At 38.5% G+C, this 23641-nt stretch overlaps 1 protein-coding gene and 1 non-coding gene across 3 annotated transcripts in view; both read right to left on the bottom strand.

The window, feature by feature from the left end:
- Nucleotides 1-12504, bottom strand: part of M1AP (meiosis 1 associated protein) — a 76691-nt gene extending 64187 nt beyond the window's left edge. For both annotated transcript variants that reach the window (XM_060027468.1, XM_060027467.1), the window contains exon 1: nucleotides 12265-12504. In XM_060027468.1, coding sequence (XP_059883451.1) covers nucleotides 12265-12504 — 240 coding nt within the window. The remainder of the gene's footprint in view (nucleotides 1-12264) is intronic.
- A 6760-nt stretch (nucleotides 12505-19264) lies between these two features.
- Nucleotides 19265-19371, bottom strand: LOC132435670 (U6 spliceosomal RNA). Its single transcript, XR_009521613.1, has one exon. It is a non-coding gene; the product is annotated as a U6 spliceosomal RNA (small nuclear RNA).
- Nucleotides 19372-23641: the final 4270 nt, after the last annotated feature.

Here is a 23641-nt window from a genome sequence, read left to right as displayed (position 1 = left end):
ATAAACAGTATGTCATTAAACTTAAAAAAAAAAATCTTTGCCAGCCAAATAAGTGAAAAATAATAGTATCTCAATGTAGTTTTAACTTGCATTTCTTTTATAAGTGAGACTGAACATATTCAATGTTTCAGCATCATGTGTATTTCCTTTAATGAAAACTGTGTACATAATTTCTCACTATTGATTGTTGGTCATTATTGATTTCAAGGAAATCTTTATGCGGTTAGGGAAATTAACCCTATGTGATATAGAAGCAAATATTTTTCCTCATATTGTCAGTTGTCTTTATTTTATTTTATTTTATTTTTGTGGTACCCGGGCCTCTCACTGTTGTGACCCCTCCCGTTGTGGAGCACAGGCTCCAGACGCGCAGGCTCAGCGGCCATGGCTCACGGGCCTAGCCGCTCCGCGGCATGTGGGATCTTCCCGGACCAGGGCACGAACCCGTGTCCCCTGCATCGGCAGGTGGACTCTCAACCACTGCGCCACCAGGGAAGCCCTGTCAGTTGTCTTTAGATTTTACACACAGTATTTTTTTTTTTTTGGCCAAGTGTATATTTTCTATTTTCTATATTTATTCAGCTGAATTTATTAATCTTTTATTTTTGGAATTTTGGGTTTTGTGTTATGATTAGAAAGGCCTTTCTTACTGTTACATTTACCCCCATGGTCTGTATGTTAATTGTTGATTTATTGCCTCTCAGCTCAAAATTCACCCTTCAGTATATCTCTGCAATAATGGACAGAATTCTACTTTAAGCCTTTCTCCTTTACAGTAATCATGATGTTAAGTTTTCTGAGTAGAGTGTACTGGAGGGACATTGCAGGAGGAAGGTGCACTCCTGCTGAAACCAGTGGGGTATGAAGTTACCTGGTAGTGCTCCACCCACATGCCCAGAACTTGCTGGCCCTTGGTGTTATGGACTGAATGTTTGTGTCCCCTTAAAATTCATAAATTGAAGCCCTAACTCCCAATGTGATGGTACTTAGAGGCAAGGCCTCTGGGACGTAATTAAGTTTAGATGAGGTCATGAGAGTGGGGCCTCCATGATGGGACTGATGCTCTTAGAAGAGGAATAGACACCAGAACTCTCTCTTCATGTACATGCACTGAGGAAAGGCCATGTGAGCACATAGCAAGAAAGCCACTGTCTGCAAGATGGAAGAGGACTCTTACCAGAGCCTGACCAGGCTGGCACCCTGATCTTGGACTTTCAGCCTTCTAAACCTTGAGAAAATAAATGTCTATTGTTTAAACCAGCCAGTCATAGCCCGAGCTGACTAAGACACTGGGAACTTCTCAGCCCTAACCTGATCACAGGTCAGCTGTCCACTCAGCATGGACACTGCATGCTTCAGGCCTCCTGCCTGCACTGATGCCTGATTCCCTTTGCTCACCTGTTTTTGTCTCCTGTAGTCCTCCGAATGCTGCTGTTCTTCCAATACAGACACTGCTTACTCCAGGCCTCCTGCCCACATTGGCTTCTCCACTCTCTGCATGCCTACGCATCAGCCACTGTGCCTACACCTGGAGGGTTGCTTCCTGCTTTCCCAGTAGCCATGGATCAGCTCTGGCTTGAGCGAACCAGTGAACTTCTTTGCATCCAGTGAGCTGCAACCATATATTCTCCAACTGGGTCTAAACCCCAGCCTTGGGAAAGGGGTCCCCTTTCCAAGTTTGTCATTCTTTGAGATCTCTCCCTCAGCCCTAGCGTACCACAAAAAGCTCTCTTATATCTTATAATTGCTATATTACCATAGCTTAATATGTTAAACTATGTTAAAATACTCTATATACTTTTTCCTTGTTTAAATCACTATGTGGTTTCCATATCCTGATTGGACCCAGACTGATAGTCTGTTCTAGTACTTAGATATTTTCAATTTTTACATTTAAATCTTTGATCCATCTGCAACTACTGAGCCTGTGCTCTAGGGCCTGCAAGCCACAACTACTGAAGCCTGCACACCTAGAGCCCATGCTCCGCGACAAGAGAAGTCACCACAATGAGAAGACCGTGCACCGCAACAAAGAGTAGCCCCACTCTCTGCAACTACAGAAAGTCGGCGCGCAGCAACGAAGACCCAACGCAGCCAAAAATAAATAAATTTATTAAAAAAATTTTTTTTTGGAATTTATACTGGTGTAAGCTGTGTGTATGACTCTAACTTAATTTCTTCCCACATGGCTATCTAGTTTGTTGAATAATTTTTCCAACTAATGTTAAATAGCATCATTATTATACATTAAATCCCCCCATGTATTTGGGTCTATTTCTGGACTTTAAATTGTATTATATTGCTCTGTTTTTTCAATTTCCAGTATCACACTGTGAATATCTGTTTAATATTTGAGAGGAAGAGTCTCTAGCTATTCTTGTTTGTTTTTTGTTTCTAATTTTAACTTTATTATCAAGATGTCTAGTTCTTCTGTTAGAAATTTTACAGGGAATTGCATTACATTTATAGATTAATTTAGAGATAACTGACATCTTTCTGGTCTGAGTCCTCTCAAGAACTAATGATGTTTCATTTGTTCAAGTCTTCTTTTGTGTTTCTCAATAGCATTTTAATTCATATAAATCTTGCAAATTTATTATTATTTTCATTCATAAGCATTTATTTGATCATTTTGGTTATTGTGATGAGAACTTTTCTGCCATTTTAACTTCTGGTTTGTTGTTCTGGAATAATATAAAGGGTACTTATTATTATTATTTTTTTAAAAATAAATTTATTTATTTTATTTATTTATTTTTGGCTGTGCCTGGTCTTTGTAGCTGCACGGTCTTTCTCTAGTTGCGGCATGTGGGGGCTACTCTTCGTTGTGGTGCACGGTCTTCTTATTGCAGTGGCTTCTCTTGTTGCAGAGCATGTGCTCTAGGCACACGAGCTTCAGTAGTTGTGGCACGTGGGCTCAGTAGTTGTGGCTCACGGGCTCCAGAGCACAGGCTCAGTAGTTGTGGCACACGGGCTTGTTGCTCCGCGGCATGTGGGATCTTCCTGGACCAGGGCTCGAACTCTTGTCCCCTATATTGGCAGGCGGATTCTTAACCACTGTGCCACCAGGGAAGCCCTAAAGGGTACTTATATCTGTATTAATATTTGTACCTGACCATTGTCATGAATTCTTTTGTTGTTTTAAGTAATTTTCTAGTCGATTCTTTTGGGTTTTCTAGATATATTACCATTAATCTGCAAATAACGATCATTTTATCTTTTTCTTCCTTATTTCTTTTTTTTTTTGGCCATGCCATGGGGCATGTGGGATCTTAGTTCCCCGGATCAAAATCGCGCCCCCCTGCAGCAGAAGCGCAGAGTGTTTTTTAACTACTGGACCACCAGGGAAGTCCCTCCTTTCCTTGTTCCTATATTCTAACTTCTTTTTTATGTGTGCAATTATATCAGTGAAAATCTCTAAAATACTGTTAGATAACAGTGATGATAGTAAACTTACTTGTCTTACACAGGAATATATTCAGTGTCTTTTCATTAAGTAAGATCTGGTTTTTGACTTGTCATAGACATACACTATGGGAATAGCCACCTGTTCCTAATTTTTTAAGTTTTTTTAAAAGAAGATTGGAGGGCTTCCCTGGTGGCGCAGTGGTTGAGAGTCCGCCTGCCAATGTGGGGGGCGCGGGTTCGTGCCCCGGTCCGGGAAGATCCCGCATGCCGCGGAGCAGCTGAGCCCGTGAGCCCTGGCTGCTGAGCCTGCGCGTCCAGAGCCTGTGCTCCGCAATGGGAGAGGCCACAACAGTGAGAGGCCCGCGTACCGCAAAAAAAAAAAAAAAAAAAAAAAAAAAAAAGATTGGATGTTGCACTTTATTAAACACCATTTTTTAAGTATGTATGGAAATAAACATGATCATATTTTTCTTAGATATATTAACATAGTAAACTATATTAATAGATTTCAATACTGCACCATTTCTGCATTCCTGTAGATGATTTTTAAAATATGAGCTGGATCCTATTACTTTATTTGGGATCCTAATACTTTATTTGGGATGTTTAATAGATAGTCATAAGTGAGACTGGTCTGTAGTTTTTCTGTGTAATGTTTGCTGGATTTTAGGATCAATATTACATTATCTTCACAAAAATAATTTGGAAGGATTTTTTTTTTCTTTCTGTGGTATAAAATGGTTAAAAAACTTTAACAATCTGTTCTTTAAAAGTTTGGTATTATTCCCCTGCAAAACCATTTGGTTCCAGTACTTTATTTTGGGGGAGGGTAGTTCTTTCATAACTTTCTCTATTCCTTTTATGGGAAATGGCAGGTTTCTATCTCTTCTGAATTCACTTTCGGTAATTATATTTTCATGGAGAATTATGCATTTCACACAAGTGTGGTTACTTTCTCCTTATCTTATTTTGGGTATATGTGCCTTTTCCCCCTGCCCTTTTCCAAAAACTAAGTTAACTAATGGCTGATCTATTTCCTATTTTTTCCCCAAAGAACAAATTTGGATTTATTCATTTGTTCTACCATTTTCTATTTTCATATTCACTACTGTTTGTTTTTATCTTTATTATTTCCTTCCTTTAGCTTTCCTTAAGCTTGTTTTTTCTTTTCTTCTTGAGTTGCTTGCTTCATTTATTTTCAGTTTTCCTGGTTTACTAATATAATTTAAAATAATGAAATTTGTATAGTTTAAAGATATGAATTTTTCTCAGCATTAACTTTTTTATATCACATAGGTTCTAATATGTAGTGTTTCATTATTATTATTTTCTAGATATACTGCAATTTTTGCCTAATTTCCTCTTTGATTCAAAAGCTATTAAACAGCTTAAAAATTTCCAGGTGGTAGTGACTTTTTGTTCTGTATTTGCTATTTATTCCTAGTTTTATTGCATTGTATTCAGAGAATGTTGACTGATCTACTTGTACTTTTTGTAATTCATCAAACTTTTGAGGTTTATTTGTGGCTTAACATATGGTCAACTTTTGTGACTATTCCATGAGCACTTCAGGAAGGTGCAGATTTCTTTCATACATATAATTATATTTCTTTAAAAAATGTTGATACTATGTTATTTGGTACACTGGTATTCAAAACTGATATATTTTCAATAGACTGTCCCTTCAACAAGCTCTCTTACTGAATATATTTCTTGTGCTCCTCTTGATAATTCTCTGCTCTTCTCTGCTTTGTGTCCTAGCATTAAAGTGCCATTCTTAGTCGTGTTTAGTGATTTTTGCTCTAAATTCAATGATGTTTGATATTAAAAGCATGCTTTTTGTTTTTTTATTATGGGGGTGCACTTGCCTAGTATACCTTTGCCCTTCCTTTTATTTTCAACCTTTCTGAATCACTTTGTTGTAGTCTCTTCTGCTGAATACAGCAGAATTTTGTTCTGCAATCAAATCTGTTTTAAAGTACTTTAATAGGTAAGTTTAGTTATTTTTAGTTATATTATTTTAAGGTATACACTGTTTTCATAGCTTTTGAAAAATCACTACACTGTGTAAATTTGTTTGCTCTATATATGTTTTCCTTGTCATAATTAGAAAGGTTTGTATTTGTTTTAGGGGTTATCTTTATAATTCCATGTTTATATAATTCCCCTAAGTTACTTCTTTAATATCCATTAATGAGAGATGAAAATCTCCACTATACAATAATAAAATTTGTATATTTCCTTTTCTTACTCTCCCCACCCTCCTGCAGCACTCAATTACAGTCTATTATCTTTTTTTTTTTTTTTTTTTTTTTGCGGTACGCGGGCCTCTCACTGCTGTGGCCTCTCCCGTTGCGGAGCACAGGCTCCGGACGCGCAGGCTCAGCGGCCATGGCTCACGGGCCCACCCACTCAGCGGCATGTGGGATCTTCCTGGACCGGGGCACGAACCGTGTCCCCTGCATCGGCAGGCGGACTCTCAACCACTGCGTCAGCAGGGAAGCCCAATATATTCTTATTATTTGCCACTTTTAAATGATTCTATTGAAGGTCTGCTAGTAAGGATAAGAAAATAAATGTAATAGGCAAATTAGACCACTACTGGTCCTCAAATACCATTGTAGATCACATATGATTTAAATAACTTCTTTGTTCTCATGAAAAGGTAAAAGAATTGGTAAAATCCTCACAGTAATGGAATTTTTCTGAAACTGCTTTGAGAGATTAATCATTTTGATCAAATTTATTTATATTAAGGGCACAATAGATATAAAAGGAATTCTAATATTTTAATTATAATTCCTTTGTCAAGATTTCTCATAAAAAGTTCAGAATTATTTTATTATACTCATAAATTAAATATGAGGAGATAAATTGAGGTGTTCAACTTAGGCAAGATTTCCTACCTGCTGTCTTCCTCCACTTACATTTTGAGCTAACTCTGCAGATAGAAAACATCAGATACTTATATAGGTCAGAGAAAATGGATTTAAGGTAATATTTTATTTCTTTAAACAAAGATTAGACTGTTCTATACATAAGGTAACGGCATTGTTTCAGTGATTTTCTTGAGCTTTTGACCATGGCTGAACTTACTGTTCGTTTGGATGGAAATTTTGGCTTGCAATTTTTCCTGAGTTACCAGAGGTTGTTTTTAGTCTAGAACTGTCTGTCTTTCCTAATGGAGTGAATAAGGGATCAGGGGTTCATCTAAGGCCAGATGTACTGAGGAGTACCAGAGGCACAGAACATAGTCAATTGAAGAAGGAAATGAAATCCTTTTACTTTTGTTTGGGACATGAGCTCATCTCCCCAAAAGCCTCCTATGCTGAATATCTTCATTTGCCTTTCCAGATCACTCTCAACTTTTCTTTACCCCTATTGCCTGACAGAAGATAGATATCACAGCCAAATGTGGTCATGGGACAGACATGCACAAGGAAAATGGCACAGTAGAGGAACATACTTGCTGTATGGCTGTAAACATCACTATCACTTTCACTCTGTCCTCAGTGTACTTGTAGGAAACTCCAGTTTTATGGAGTGAGAGTTATACATTTTGTTTATCCATTGACCAGTTAACAGACATTTGCAGTTCTGTTGTTTAGTGGGGACACATTTAAGATTGCTGTCTTTTGTTGGATTGACTTTTTTTTTCTTTTGGAATTTTTTTTTAAAATTATATTTGATATACAACGTTGTGTTAGTTTCAGGTGTACAGCAAAGTGATTCAGATACAGTTGTGTTAGTTTCAGGTGTACAGGAAAGTGATTCAGATACAGTTGTGTTAGTTTCAGGTGTACAGCAAAGTGATTCAGATACATATATATGTATACACACACACATATATATATTCTTTTTCAGATTCTTTTCCATTATAGGTTATTACAAGATATTGAATATAGTTCCCTGTGCTATACAGTATGCCCTTGTTGTTTATCTATTGTATATATAGTAGTGTGTATCTGTTAATCCCAAACTCCTAATTTATCCCTCCTCCCTTTCCCCCTTTGGTAACCATAAGTTTGTGTTCTCTGTCTGTGGGTCTGTTTCTGTTTTGCAAATTCATTTTGTATCATTCTTTTTAGATTCCACACGTAAGTGATATCATATGGTATTTGTCTTTGTCTGACTTACTTCACATAGAATGATAATCTCTAGGTCCATCCATGTTGCTGCAAATGGCACTATTTCATTCTGTTTTATGGCTGAGTAAAATTGTATATATATACCACATCTTCTTTATCCATTCACCTGTCGATGGACACTTAGGTTGCTTCCATGTCTTGGCTATTGTAAACAGTGCTGCTATGAACACTGGGGTGCATGTATCTTTTCAAATTAGGGTTTCCCCCAGATATATATGCCCAGGAATGGGATAGCTGGATCAAATGGTAACTCTATTTTTAGTTTTTTAAGGAACCCCCATACTATTCTCTATAGTGGCTGCACCAATTTACATTCCCACCAGCAGTGCAGGAGGTTCCCTTTTCTCCACAGCCTCTCCAGCATTTATTATTTGTAGACTTTTTTTGATGGCCATTCTGACTGGTGTGAGGTGATACCTCATTGCAGTTATTTGCATTTCTCTAATAATTAGCAGTGTTGAGCATCTTTTCATGTGCCTGTTGGCCATCTGCATGCCTTCTTTGGAGAAATGTCTATTTAGGTCTTCTGCCCATTTAAAAAATTTATTTATTTATTTTCAATATTGAACTGTATGAGCTGTTTGTATGTTTTGGAAATTAAGCCCTTGTTGGTTGCATCATTTGCAAATAGTTTCTCCCATTCTGTAGATTGTCTTTTCATTTTGTTTATGGTTTCTTAGTTTGATTAGGTCCCATTTGTTTATTTTTGCTTTTATTTCTTTTGCCTTGGGAGACTGACCTAAGAAAACATGGCTACAATTTAGGTCAGAGAATATTTTGCCTATGTTCTTTTCTAGAAGTTTTATGCTGTCATGCTTTATATTTAAGTCTTTAAGCCATTTTGAGTTTATTTTTATGTATGGCATAAGGGAGTGCTCTAACTTCACTGATTTACACGTTGCTGTCCAGCTTTTCCAATACCACTTGCTGAAGAGACTGTCTTCTCCATTGTATATTCTTGCTTCCTTTGTTGAAGATTAATTGACTGTAGGTGTGTGGGCTTATTCCTCGGCTCTCTATTCTGTTCCATTGAGCTGTATGTCTATTTTTGTGCCAATATCACAGTTTTTTTTTTTTTTTAATTTGTTTTTTGTGGCTGCACCACATGGCATGCAGGATCTTAGTTCCCTGACCAGGGATTGAACCTGTGCTCCCTACAGTGGGAGTGTGGAGTCTTAACCACTGGACTGCCAGGGAAGTTCCCAGGCTGTTTTGATTACTATAGCTTTGTAGTATTGTCTGAAGTCTGGCGGGAGTCGGTGGGGTGGTTATGCCTCCAGCTTTGTTCTTTTTCTTCAGGATTGCTTCGGCAATTCTAGGTCTTTGGGGTTCCATATAAATTTTAGGACTATTTGTTCTTGTTCTGTGACTCTTTTTATCATTATGTCTACTTAATTTGATACATTAATAACGTTTTGATTGTTATCATGGTATATCTTTTTCCGTCCTTTCACTTTCAATGTACTTTTATTGTATTTGAAGTTAGTTTCCTGTAGATAGGCTATAGTTGGGTCATGCCCCCACCTCCGCCAATCTCTTTTATTTATTTATTTATTTCCACACCGTGCAGCTTGTGGGATCTTATTTCCCCAACCAGGGATCGAACCTGGGCCCCTGTCAGTGGAAACACAGAGTCCTAACCATTGGACCACCAGGGAATTCTCTCTTTCTTTTAATTGGTGTATTAAAACCATTTACATTTTTAAAAATAAATTTATTTATTTAATTAATTTATTTTTGGCTGCTTTGGGTCTTTGTTGCTGCATGTGGGCTTTCTCTAGTTGCAGCAAGCGGGGGCTACTCTTCGTTGCACTGCATGGGCTTCTTACTGTGGTGGCTTCTCTTGTTGTGGAGCATGGGCTCCAGGTGCATGGGCTTCAGTAGTTGCAGCATGCAGGCTCAGTAGTTGTGGCTCATGGGCTCTAGAACTCAGGCTCAGTATTGTGGTGCATGGGTTTAGTTGCTCCATGGCATGTGGGATCTTCCCGGACCAGGGATAGGTGCCACCAGGGAAGCCCATAAAACCATTTACATTTAATGTAATTATTGGTATGTCAGCCTGTTGATTTATTTGTTGCTTTCTGTTTGTTCCCTCAGTTTTTCATTTCTGTGTTTTCATTTACCTATCTTCCTGTGGGATAATTGAATACTTTCTTAGAATTTCATTTTGATTTATCTATAGTGTTTCTGAGTGTATCTCTTTATATAGATTTTTTAAGTGGTTGTTTTAAGTATTGCATTATACAAATACATTCCTATCACAGTATACTGGTGTCAATATTTTACCATTTTGAATGAAGTGTAAAAACCTTAATTTCCTTTAAGTCCTTTTATCCTCCCGTTTATAATGTAATTATCCTAAATAGTTCCTCTAAATACACTAGCATTAACAACCATATCAGACAATGTTATAATTTTTGCTTCAACTGTCAAATATAATTTAGAAGACTCTATAGAAAGTCTATTATCTTTATTCATATTTTATTCTTTCCACTCTTCTTTCTTCCTTCTGGATATTCCAAGAGTCTTTCTTTTATAATTTCCTTTCTGATTCAAGAACTTCCTTTAGCCATTCTGTTAAGGTAGGTCTGATGGTGACAAATTCTCTTAGTTTTCCTTCATCTGAGAATCTTGATTTCTGATTCATTCCTTAAGGATATTTTCACTGGATACAGAGTTCTAGGTTAACAGTTCTTTTCTTTCAGCATTTGAAAAATGTGATACTTCCTCTGGCCTTCATGGTCTCTAATGAAAAGAATCTATCATTACTTGATTGTTTCTCCCTTATAGGTAAGGTGTCAGTGTCCCGCTCTCAAGAGTCTTTCTTTGTCTTTAGTTTTTAGAATTTTGATTATGATGTGTCTTAGAATGGATTTCTTGGCGTTTATTCTGTTTGGGGCTCCACCAGCCTCTTGAATCTTTAGGTTTATAACTTTTGCCAAATTTGGGAAACTTTCAGTGATTATTTCTTTAAATATTTGTCCAGCTCCACCCTCCTGTCCCTTTCCTCTTGGACCGTGATGACATAAATGTTAGCTCTTTGTTATAGTCTCACAGATCCCTGTGGCTTTGCTAATTTTTTTTTTTTCAAGTCTCTTTTCTCTCTGTTGCTGAGATTGGGTAATTTTTATTCTGTTTTCAAGTTCCTCTGTCCTCTCCATTTTTCCCATCCATAGTAGATTTTTGTTTCTAAAATTATGGGTATTGCATTTTTCAGCCTAAAATTTCTATTTGGTTTTTCTTTATGCTTCTATTTCTTTGGTGAGACTTTATATTTTTCCATTTGTGCAAGCATGTTCATAACTGCTTGTTGGAATATTTTTATGATGGCTGCTTCAAAAGCGTTTTCAGATAATTCTAACACCTGTGTCATCTCAGTGTTGGTGTCTGTTGTCTTCTGATTCAAGTTGGGATTTTCCTGGTTCTTGATAATCATGAGTGATTTTTTTTTTTGTATTCTGGACATTTTGGGTATTATGCTGTAAGACTCTGGATCTTGTTTAAATCTTCTGCTTTAGTAGGCCTATTTTGACACTGCACCAATGGGGGAAGTGAAGTTTCCACATAATTACTGTCAGGTTGGGGTGTGACTCTATTTGGCCTCTAATTACATCCCAGAAGGGAGGGTGCCTTGTTATCTCTGGGTGGGGGTGGATGTTCAGGTGCCTCATATGCCCCCCCACTGACACCCTGGGGGTAGGTAAGCTTCACTACCATTAAGCTTTCCACTAGGAAAAATGTCCTAAAAGTCCTTGTTTCCCACTAGGTCTTCACTGACACCATCCTGCCTTGGAGATGAAAAGATGCCTCACTGCCACTTCCCACATGGCCTCCTCTGACACCACCTCAATAGGGAGGCGGAGAGATAGAAACCTTGTTAATGTTGGATGGGTTGGAGGGCGTCTAGGCTCCCACATGGCTTCCACGGACACTATGTGGGAGGAGGTCTTATTCACACCAGGTAGGAATCAAAGTCCTGGCTCTCCATGAGGTCTTTTCTGACTATCCCAACAGCATGGCTGCCTCAGGAAGAGGATTTACTAGAACCTCTGAAGTCTTTCCCAGCCCTGAGATTCTGAACTTTGTAAAGGGGAGAAAGTGAAGATCTGAATTTGTTTGAGGAGGAAAAGAGATAGCTGTCTATGTGTGAGAGAGCTTTGTAAAAGCATTGCCCTTAGCCCAGCCTTTGCCTTCTGAAACCCTAGGGGGAGTTTCACCTGAGTCCTATATGGAAGTATAGAGAAAAAATATTTCCATATTTCTGCACAGTTGGGGCTTTCTGAGCAAAAAAACCTGGAACCTGGGTTAAAGGAAAAGTCTTAGAAACTTAAAGGGAGATAGAGCAGCCAGAGACCTCCAAAGAAATTTAGAGATTTACTTCCCCGTGTTTACATTTCAAAGAGGGATGAAAGAGGTCAGTTCCTTATATTCCAAAGGACTGTAAATGCCAAATTTTCTCTCTCTCTCAGGAGTGGAGGTGGGGGGTAAGATGTGGCCTATATATACTCCCATATTAATAATTTTGGGTTTCCTCTTCTGCAGTACAAATCCCCCATGTGTAGGATGACATCGGGCTCTTTCTGTTGCCTGTGGGGTATTGGGTATGGGGAATGGGCACAGTTATTACTGTAAGAATAAAAACTGTGATCTCTGCTCCAGAAACCTCATATCTGCTTTCAGGATAAAATGAACAAGTAGATATACTCACCACAAAGGGGAGGATGCACTCGTGCTGATTTTGTACAATGTATAAGCTGAAGAGGGACATGCGGCTGGGGCCCATCAAGCTGCAGGCTAGAGAGAAAAAATTCTGCAGAGCCTCACAGAGGTTGGAGCAGAGGTCAGCCCAGGATGGTAGAGCGATATGCACAATGAGGAGCCTTGGAGGTTGCTGGTAAATCTGTGTGGAATTAGATGGCCTTTTACTAGTAGTTTGCCCATGATACATGGCAGCCAGACCAGGGGTGGAACTGTAGCCACCACTTAGATATTCTCTACACCTATAGGGAAGAAAAGAGAAATCATTGGCTTTCATAAAACTGAAAGTTGAAACAATGAACACAGGTCTAGGGGACTAAGTCCAGACAAGAGTCAAACTAGGTACTAACTCAAGCTTCTCTACGCTATCCCATCTTAACAGCTGCCAAGGGATCTAGATGTTTGCCTATAATGTAAGGCTGAGAATGCTTAGAGATGTTGAGTGGAACTAATCAAAAAGTCAAACTTCGGTCTCAAAGTAAGCTATCTGCCCTCATGACTTTGTTTATTTTTTTCTTTTTTTTTTTCCCTGTACGCGGGCCTCTCACTGTTGTGGCCTCTCCCATTGCGGAGCACAGGTTCCGGACGCGCAGGCTCAGCGGCCATGGCTCACGGGCCCAGCCGCTCCGCGGCATGCGGGATCTTCCCGGACCGGGGCACGAACCCGTGTCCCCTGCATCGGCAGGCGGACTCTCAACCACTGCGCCACCAGGGAAGCCCCAACATTGTTCTTTAAATGGGGTAAAAGGCAGCTCTCTCCCTTATATTGTCAAACATGATCAATTAAGGCACCTGATGTGTCTGGGCATAGTCCTAAGCAGCACCTATTTGTGATCCTATGCTCCCCACTTTTGACAAGAATGCCCACTTATTGGTGTCCCCGTGCAAACCGGTTAAATCTCGGCCTTGAACCACCAAAGGCCATCAAGTTACCCCCTTACCAAAAACCCTTCAATGGCTTCCAATTACACTTGGAACAAAATCTGAAATCCCTACCCTGGCTCCGAAATTCTGCATGTGTCTCCTACCCAACTCTCCATCCTCCTGCCATGCCCTACCTGGCCAACCCCCCCTCCCATCCTCCACCCTCCTAGCCCCTGGCGCGCCCTTCAGCTCCATAAAGGCAGCTGGCCTCTTGCTGTGGAAGAGCAAAAAAGATTTTCGTGGGCCCTTCAATTTCATTTCCGCCCCCCTCACGTAAGGAAAAACATAAAACAAAACCCCTTTTCTTCGGCCCTAAGGTTTCACTGTTTTCTTTTGTCTTCACAAGTTAATATATTTCACGCTCCCCCCCCCCCCCCCCAAAGTGTCTTGGGCCCTCAGCACGACGCCTACGCTGCCTGACGGATTGGCCACCCAGCCCCCAGGCCCGGGAGAGTCGGCGTAGGAGACTCGGCTCTGCCGCTCCATCCTCAGAACCGCTTGCGGAGGGCGGGCTCGGACGCGGCGGACCTGGGCGTCCGGGCGTCAAGCCTCCCCGGCAGCTGCCCGTGTCTGCTCGCCAACACCCTCCCCGCCAACACCCGCTTGAGGGCCGGCCCGAGATTGCCCCAAGTCCTTCCTGCGAGGCGCTGCCCGTGGCCGTCCTCCCCGCCTGCGGCCCTCAGCCCTGCTCCTACCCTTTTCTTCGCGAAGGCAATGGCGCGGCTACCTGGCCCTTCCGGCTCTCCACGTCCGCCTGCACTGCGAGGGCGCCCCCCTCAGGCCGGGCGGCTCATTGCGGGCGCCGCCTCAGGGTCCACCTCAGGCTGCACCTCAGGCCCGCCTTCTTCAAGGCCTGGGTGCCAGGGGAACAACCCTTCCTTGGTGCTAAGGTAGAGTTTTGGATTTCTGTTGAGAATATTATGCTAAACCTGACATTTCGTCAAGCTACCCCTGCCCCATGAAGCATTCCAGTGGTACCCCCATCATGTTCCTGGGCTTAACCTTTCTCTTCCACGTCATTCATTCACTCATTCAGTCAGTCACTGTTTTTTTCTTCCAACTTTATTGAAATATAATTGACATACAGTACTGTATACGTTTAAGGTGTACAGCATAATGCTTTGACTTATATACATCGTGAAAGTTTTACCACAATAAGTTTACTGAACATCCATCATCTCACATAGATGTGAAATTAAAGAAATAAACAACATTTTTTTCTTGTGATGAGAGCTCTTAGGATTTACTCTCTTAACAACTTTCATATATAACATACAGCAGTGTTATTTATATTGTACATTACATCCCTAGCACTTATTTATCTTATAACTGGAAGTTTGTACCTTTTGACTGCCTTTATCCACCACCTCCCACCCCCACCCGCCTCCAGCTCTGGTAACCACTAATCTGAGCTCTTCTCTATGAGTGTGTTTCTGTGTTTTGGAAGTATAATTGACCTTCAACACTATGTTAGTTCCTGTTACACAACATAGTGATTTGGTATTTCTATACATTTCAAACTGAACACCACAATACATCTAGTTACCATCTCTCACTGTAGAAAGATATTACATAGTTATTGAGTATTCCCCACACTGTGCATTTCATACTTGTAACTCATTTATTTTGCAACTGGAAGTTTCTACCTGTTACTCTCCCTCACCAATTTCTTTCCATGCCCCCCACCCCCCTCACCTCTGGCAACCACCTGTGTGTTCTCTGTATCTATAACTCTGTTTCTGTTGTGTTATGGTTGGTTGTTCATTTGTTTTTTTTTTAGGTTCCACATATAAGTGAAATCATAAAATGTTTGTAATTCTCTGTCTGACAATATTTCACTTAGCCTAATACCCTCTAGGTGCATCCATGTTGTTGCAAGTGGCAAGATTTCATTCCTTTTTATGGCTGAATAATATTCCATTGTATATATGTGTGTGTATATCTATCTATCTATCTAGATAGATATCTATATATGGCATCTTCTTTACCCATTCATCTGTTGATGGGCTCTTAGGTTGCTGCCATATCTCGGCTATCGTAAATAATGCTACAATGAACATAGAGATGCATATATCTTTTCTACTTAGTGTTTTCATTTTCTTCAGACAAATACTCAGGAGTGGAATTGCTGGATTGTATGGTAGTTCTATTTTTTCTTTGTTGAGGAATCTCCATACTGTTTTCCATAGTGCCTGCACCAATTTACATTCCTACCAACAGTGTATAAAGGTTCTCTTTTGTCCACATCCTTGCCAACACTTGTTATTTGTTGTCTTTTCGATAATAGCCATATTGATAGGTGTCAGGTGACATCTCGTTGTGATTTCGATTTGCATATCCCTGATATTAATAATCTTTTTTAAAAAATAAATTTATTTATTTATTTATTTTTGGCTGCATTGGGTCTTCGTTGCTGTGCACGGGCTTTCTCTAGTTGTGGTGAGTGGGGCCTACTCTTTGTTGTGGTGCGTGGGCTTCTCATTGTGGTGGCTTCTCTATTTGTGGAACATGGGCTCTAGGTGCATGCTTCTGTAGCTGTGGCTCGAAGGCTCTAAAGCACGGGCTCAATAGTTGTGGTGCACGGACTTAGTTGCTCTGCGGCGTGTGGGATCTTCCTGGACCAGGGCTCAACCCCGTGTCTCTTGCATTGGCAGGCAGATTCTTAACCACTGCACCACTAGGGAAGCCCAATATTAATAATCTGGAGCATCTTTTCATGTGCCTGTTGCCCATCTGTATGTCTTCTTTGGAAGAATGTCTATTTAGGTCCTCTGCTATTTTTTTTTCTCTGCCCATTTTTTAGCTGGACTGTTTTTTTGATATTGATTTGTATATTTTGAATATTATTCTCTTATCAGATATATTATTTCCAAATGTCTCCCATTTAGTAGGTGCCCTTTCTGTTTTGTTAACACTTTTCTTTGCTCTGCAAAAGCTTGTCAGTTTACTGTAAAAGCTTTTCAGTTTGCTGTAGTCCCATTTGTTTAATTTTGCTTTTGTTTCCCTTGTCTGAGGAGACGTATACAAAAAAATTGCTGAGATTGATGTCAAAGAGCATACTGCCTGTGTTTTCTTCTAGAAGTTTTATGGTTTCATATCTTATATTTAAGTCTTTAATCTATTTTGAAATTACTTTTGTGCATGGTGTGAGAGAGTAATCCAGTTTGATTCTTTTGTATGTAGCTATCCAGTTTCCCCAGCACCATTTGTTGAAGAGACTGTCTTTTCCCCATCGTATAGTCTTGCTTTTTTTGTCATAGATTAATTGCCCATATAAGTGTGACTTCATTTCTGGGCTCTCTATTCTGTTCCATTGACCTATGAGATTGTTTTTCTGCCAGTACAATACTGTTTTGATGACTGTAGCTTTGTAGTATAGTTTGAAATCAGGGATCATGATATCTCCAGCTTTGCTCTTTTTTCTCAAGATTGTTTTGGCTCTTCAGGGTCTTTTGTGATTCCAGACAAATTTTAGAATTATATTGGTAGGGATTGCATTGAATCTGTAGCTTGCCTTGGGTAGTGTGGTCATTTTAACAATATTAATTCTTCCAATCCATTAACATGGTATATCTTTCCATCTGTTTGTGTAGTCTTCAATTTCTTTCATCACTGTCTAATAGTTTTCCATGTACAGGTCTTTTACTTCCTTAGTTAGATTTATTCCTAGGTATTTTATTCTTTTTGATGTAGTGGTAAATGGGATTTTTTTCTTAATCTTTCTGATACAGTAGTTTGTTCTTAGTGTATGGACATGCAACTGATTTCTGTATATTAATCTTGTATCCTGAAACTTTACTGCAACAGTGATGAGCTCTAGTAGTTTTTTGTTGGCATCTTGAGGATGTTCTATATATAGCAGCATGTTATCTGCAAACAGTGACAGTTTTACTTCTTCCTTTCCAATTTGGATTACTTTAATTTCGTTTTCTTGCCTGATTGCTATTGCTAGGGTTTCCAATACTATGTTGAATAAAAGTGGCAAAAGCAGACATCCTTGTCTTGTTCCTGATCTTAGAGGAAATGCTTCCATCTTTCCACCATTGAGAATGATGTTAGTTGTGGGCTTATCATGTATGGCCTTTATTATGTTGAGATATGTTCCCTTTATATGCACTTTGATGAGAGTTTTTTTATAATTTCTTTTTTCAGTTTATTTTATTTATTTTCTTAATCAATTAATTTATTATTTTTCAATGAGAGTTTTTTTAATCATGAATAGATGTTTACTTTTGTCAAACTTTTTCTGCATCTATTGAGGTGATCATATGATTTTTATTCTTCAATTTATGAATTTGGTGTATCACATTGATTAAGTTGTGAGTATTGAGTTATCCTTGCATCCCTGGAAAAAATCCCACTTGATCATGGTGTATGATCCTTTTATTGTATTGCTGAATTCAATTTCCTATTATTTCATTGAGGATTTTTGCATCTATGTTCATCAGTGATATTGGCCTGTAATTTTCTCTTTTTTTGGTGATATCTTTGTCTAGTTTTGGTATCAGGGTGATGCCTGATTTGTAGAATGAGTTTGGAAGCATTTCTTCCTCTGCAATTTTTTCGACTAGTTTGAGAAGGATAGTTGTTAACTCTTCTCTAAATGTTTGGTAGAATTCTCCTGTGAAGCCATTTGGTCCTGGACTTATTTTAGGGAGGAGTTGTTTTGTTACTGATTCAATTTCATTACTGGTAATTAGCCTGTTCATATTTTCTATTTCTTCCTGGTTTACTCTTGGGAGATTGTACATTTCTAGGAATTTGTCCATTTCTTCTAGGTTGTCCATTTTATTGGTGTATAATTGTTCATTGTAATTGCTTATGATTCTTTGTGTTTATGTGGTGTCAGTTGTATCTTCTCCTTTTTCATTTCAGATTTTATTGATTTGGGCCTTCTCTCTTTTTTTCTTGACAAGTCTGGCTAAATGTTTACCAATTTTGTTTATCTTTTCAAAGAACCAGATCTTAGTTTCACTAATTTTTTTCTTTTTAGTTTCTATTGCATTTATTTCTGCCCTATCTTTATGATTTCCTTATATTAACTTTGGTCTTTGTTTATACTTCTTTTTCTAGCTCCTTTGGGTGTTAGGTTAGGTTGTTTATTTGAGCTTTTTTTGTTTCCTGAGGTAGGTTTGTATCACTGTAAACTTCCCTCTTGGAACTGCTTTTGCTGCATCTCATAGATTTTGTGTTGTTGTGCTTTTATTTACATTTGTCTCCAAGTTTTTAAAAAATTTCTTCAGTGATCCATTGGTTGTTTTGTAGCATATTGTTTAGCTTCCATGTGTTTGCATTTTTTTTCTTGTCTCATAGCATTGTGGTCAGAAAAGATGCTTGATATGATTTCAATTTTCTTAAATTTACTGAGGCTTGTTTTGTGTCCTAGCATGTGATATACCCTGGAGAATATTCCCTGTGCACTTGAAAAGAATGTGTATTTTGCTGCTTTTGGATGCAATGCTCTCTATATATCAATTAAGTACATCTGATATAATGTGTCACTTAAGGCTAGTGTTTCCTTATTGATTTTTTTTGGAGGGTCTGGATGATCTGTCCATTGATGTAACTGAGGTGTTAAAGTCCCCTACTATTATTGTGTTACTGTCAATTTCTCCCTTTATGTCTGTTAATGTTTGCTTTATGGATTTAGGTGCTCCTATGTTGGATGGATATATATTTACAATTTTTATATCTTCTTGGATTGATCCCTTGATCATTATGTAATGTCTTTCTTGTCTCTTGTTACAATCTGTTTTAAAGTCGGTTTTGTCTGAAATAAGTATTGCTACCCTGGCTTTCTTTCTCTTTTTTTTTATTTAAGTATATTTGATTTACAATGTTATGCCAATCTCTGCTGTACAGCAAAGTGACGCAGTTATAGACATATATACATTCTTTTTAAAATATTCTTTTCCATTATGGTTTACCCAGGAGATTGGATATAGTTCCCTGTGCTATACAGTAGAACCTTGTTGTTTATCCATTCTAAATGTAACAGTTTGCATCTATCAACCCCCAATTCCCAGAAAGATATGGAACGCTTCATGAATTTGTGTGTCATCCTTGCACAGGGGCCATGCTAATCTTCTCTGTATTGTTCTAATTTTAGTATATGTGCTGCTGAAGTGAGCACTACCCTGGCTTTCCTTTAATTTCCATTTTCATGGAATACATTTTCCCATCCCCTTACTTTCAGTCTCTGTGTGTCTTTAGATCTAAAGTGAGTGTTCTGTAGGCAGCATATATATTGATCTTGTTTTTGTATCCATTCAGGCACTGTGTTTGTTGATTGGAGCATTTAGTCCATTTACATTTAAGGTAATTATTGATGAGTATGTATTTATTGCCATTTTGTTCATTGTTTTTGTAGTTCTTATTTGTTCCTTTCTTCTTCTTTTGTTCTCTTGTGATTTGATAACTATCTTTAGTGTTGTGTTTGGATTTCTTTCTTCTTTCCAGGTGTGCATCTATTATAGGGTTTTGGTTTGTGGTTACTGTGTGTGTGTGTACACACACACACACACACACACACACATATATATATTCATTGTAAGTTGCTGATCTCTTAAGATCAAACACATTTTAACAACCCTGCATTTTTACTTCCCCCTCCATGTTTTACAGTTTTTGATATCATATTTTACATCTTTTTGTTTCATGTATCCCTTACTACTTATTGTGCATATAGATGACTTTACTATTTTTGTCATTTAACCTTCCTACTAGCTTTATATGTGATTGATTTACTACCTTTACCGTATATATGCCTTTATCAATGAGATTTTTCCTTTCATAACTTTCAAGTTTCTATTTGTGGCCTTTTCTTTTTCTCTTAGAGAAGTCCCTTTAACATTTCTTATAAAGCTGGTTTCGTGGTGCTGAACTGTTTAGCTTTTGCTTGCCTGTAAAACATTTGATCTCTCCATTGAATCTAAATGAAAGCCTTTTTGGGTAGAGTATTCTTGGTTGTAGGTTTCCCCCTTTCATCACTTTAAATATATCATGCCACTACCTTTTGGCCTGCAGAGTTTCTGTTGAAAAATCAGCTGATACCCTCCCACACTTTTTTTTGACCAGTAAAGAATTTTATTAAGGTAGAGGCCAAACAACTTGCTTCTTTGAAAATTTTCACTTAGGAGACCAAAATTTAAGAATTCTGTATATGAAAATTATTTTTAAACAATAGGCCAAAAAGAAGAAAATGAAGAAATAGTACTTTCAAATGGAAAAGGCATTTGAAAATTGCCATTTTCCCTCTTCATATAATACAAACTCATTTAAAATATTTTTCCAAATGTTTTACTATTAAAGATGTATATAAATTGCCTAACACATTTTTAGTTTTTTTTGTAACATCTTTATTGGAGTATAATTGCTTTACAATGGTGTGTTAGTTTCTGCTGTATAACAAAGTGAATCAACAATACATATACATATATCCCCATATCTCCTCCCTCTCGCATTTCCCTCCCAGCCTCCCTATCCCTCCCCTCTAGGTGGTCACAAAGCACCAAGCTGATCTCCCTGTGCTATGTGGCTGCTTCCCACTAGCTATATATTTTACATTTGGTAGTGTATATATGTCCATGCCACTCTCTCACTTTGTCCCAGCTTACCCTTCCCCCTCCGCATGTCCTCAAGTCCATTCTCTATGTCTGTGTCTTTATTCCTGTCCTGCCCCTAGGTTCTTCAGAACTATTTTTTTTCCTTTTAGATTCCATATATATGTGTTAGCATATGGTATTTGTTTTTCTATTTCTGACTTCACTCTGTATGACAGACTCTAGGTGCATCCACCTCATTACAAATAACTCAATTTCGTTTCTTTATATGGCTGAGTAACGTTCCATTGTATATATGTGGCACATCTTCTCTATCCATTCATCTGTCAATGGACACTTAGGTTGCTTCCATGTCCTGGCTATATTAAATAGACTTGCAATGAACATTGTGGTACATTACACTTTTTGAATTATGGTTTTCTCAGGGTATATGCCCAGTAGGGGGATTGCTGGGTTGTATGGTAGTGCTAGTTTTAGTTTTTTAAGGAACCTCCATACTGTTCTCCAGAGTGGCTGTATCAATTTACATTCCCACCAACAGTGCAAGAGGTTTCCCTTTTCTCCACACCCTCTCCAGCATTTATTGTTGTAGGTTTTTTTGATGATGGCCATTCTGACTGGTGTGAGGGGATACCTCATTGTAGTTTTGATTTGCATTTCTCTAATGATTAGCGATGTTGCGCATCCTTTCATGTGTTTGTTGGCAATCTGTATATCTTCTTTGGAGAAATGTCTATTTAAGTCTTCTGTCCATTTTTGGATTGGGTTGTTTGTTTTTTGATATTGAGCTGCATAAGCTACTTGTAAATTTTGGAGATTAATCCTCTGTCAGTCGCTTCGTTTGCAAATATGTTCTCCCATTCTGAGGGTTGTCTTTTCGTCTTGTTTATCGTTTCCTTTGCTGTGAAAAAGCTTTGAAGTTTCATTAGGTCCCATTTGTTTATTTTTATTTCCATTTCTCTAGGAGGTGGGTCAAAAAGGATCTTGCTGTGATTTATGTCATAGAGTGTTCTGCCTATGTTTTCCTCTAAGAGTTTTATAGTGTCTGGCCTTACATTTAAGTCTTTAATCCATTTTGAGTTTATTTTTGTGTATGGTGTTACGGACTGTTCTAATTTCATTCTTTTATATGTAGCTGTCCAGTTTTCCCAGCACCACTTATTGAAGAGGCTGTCTTTTCTCCATTGTATATTCTTGCCTCTTTTATCAAAAATAAGGTTACCAGGGCTTCCCTGGTGGTGCAGTGGTTGAGAGTCCGTCTGCCAATGCAGGGGACACAGGTTCGTGCCCCGGTCTGGGAAGATCCCACATGCCATGTAGCGGCTGGGCCCGTGAGCTATGGCCACTGAGCCTGTGTGTCTGGAGCCTGTGCTCTGCAGTGGGAGAGGCCACAACAGTGAGAGACCTGCGTACCGCAAAAAAACACAAAAAACAGAAAAACAAAACAAAAAAAAATAAGGCGACCATATGTGTGTGGGTTTATCTCCAGGTTTTCTATCCTGTACCATTGATCTGTATTTCTGTTTTTGTGCCAGTACCATACTGTCTTGATTACTGTAACTTGGTAGTATAGTCTGAAGTCTGGGAGCCTGATTCCTCCAGCTGTTTTTCTTTCTCAAGATTGCTTTGGCTATTCGGGGTGTTTTGTGTTTCCATACAAATTGTGAAATTTTTTGTTCTAGTTCTGTGAAAAATGCCCTTGGTAGTTTGATAGGGGTTGCATTGAGTCTGTAGATTCTTTGGCTAGTATAGTCATTTTCACAATGTTGATTCTTCCAATCCAAGAACATGGTATATCTCTCCATCTGTTTTTACCATCTTTAATTTCTTTCATCAGTGTCTTATCGTTTTCTGCATACAGGTCTTTTGTCTCCTTAGGTAGGTTTATTCCTAGGTATTTTATTCTTTTTGTTGCAGTGGTAAATGGGCGTGTTTCCTGAATTTCTCTTTCAGATTTTTCATCATTAGTGTATAGGAATGCAAGAGATTTCTGTGCATTAATTTTGTACCCTGCTATTACCAAATTCATTGATTAGCTCTAGTAGTTCTCTGGTAGTATCTTTAGGATTCTCTATGTATATTATCATGTCATCTGCAAACAGTGTCATCAGCTGATACCCTTATGGGAGTTCCCTCATATGTAACTTGGTGCTTTTCCCTTGCTGCTTTTTTTTTTTAAGATTTTTTTTTGATATGGACCATTTTAAAAGTCTTTATTGAATTTGTCTCAACATTGCTTCTATGTTCTGGTTTTTTGGCCCCAAGGCACTTGGGATCTAGCTCCCGAACCAGGGATTGAACCCACATCCCCTGCATTGGAAGACAAAGTCTTAATGACTGGACCACAAGGTAAATCCCTCCCTTGCTGCTTTTAATATTCTCTGTTTATCTTTAATTTTTGCCATTTTAATTACAATGCTTCTTGGTGTGATCCTCTTTGAGCTGATCCTGTTTGGGAGTCTTTGTGCTTCCTGGACCTAGATGTCTGTTTCCTTTCCCAGGAAGGGAAATATTCAACTATTAGGTCTTCGGATATGTTATCTGCCCTTTTCTCTCTCTCTTCTCCTTCTGGGACCCCTATAATGTGAATGTTACTATCCTTGATGTTGTCTTAGAGGTCTCTTAAACTGTCCTGACTTATTTTTATTCTTTTTTTCTGTTCAGCCTCAGTGATTTCTTCTACTCTGTCTTCCAGCTCACTGATCCATTCTTCTGTATCATTGAATTTACTGTTGATTACTTCTAGTGTATTTTTCATTTCAGTTATTGTATTCTTCATGTATATTTGGTTGTTCTTCATATTTGCTAACTCTTTGTTTAAAACTTTTAACTTCTCATTCT

This window comes from Delphinus delphis, chromosome 12 (genome assembly GCF_949987515.2).
Source record: "Delphinus delphis chromosome 12, mDelDel1.2, whole genome shotgun sequence".
Lineage (NCBI taxonomy): Eukaryota > Metazoa > Chordata > Mammalia > Artiodactyla > Delphinidae > Delphinus > Delphinus delphis.
Note: the sequence above shows the minus strand (reverse complement) of the source record. Positions and strands in the feature narration are given on the sequence as shown.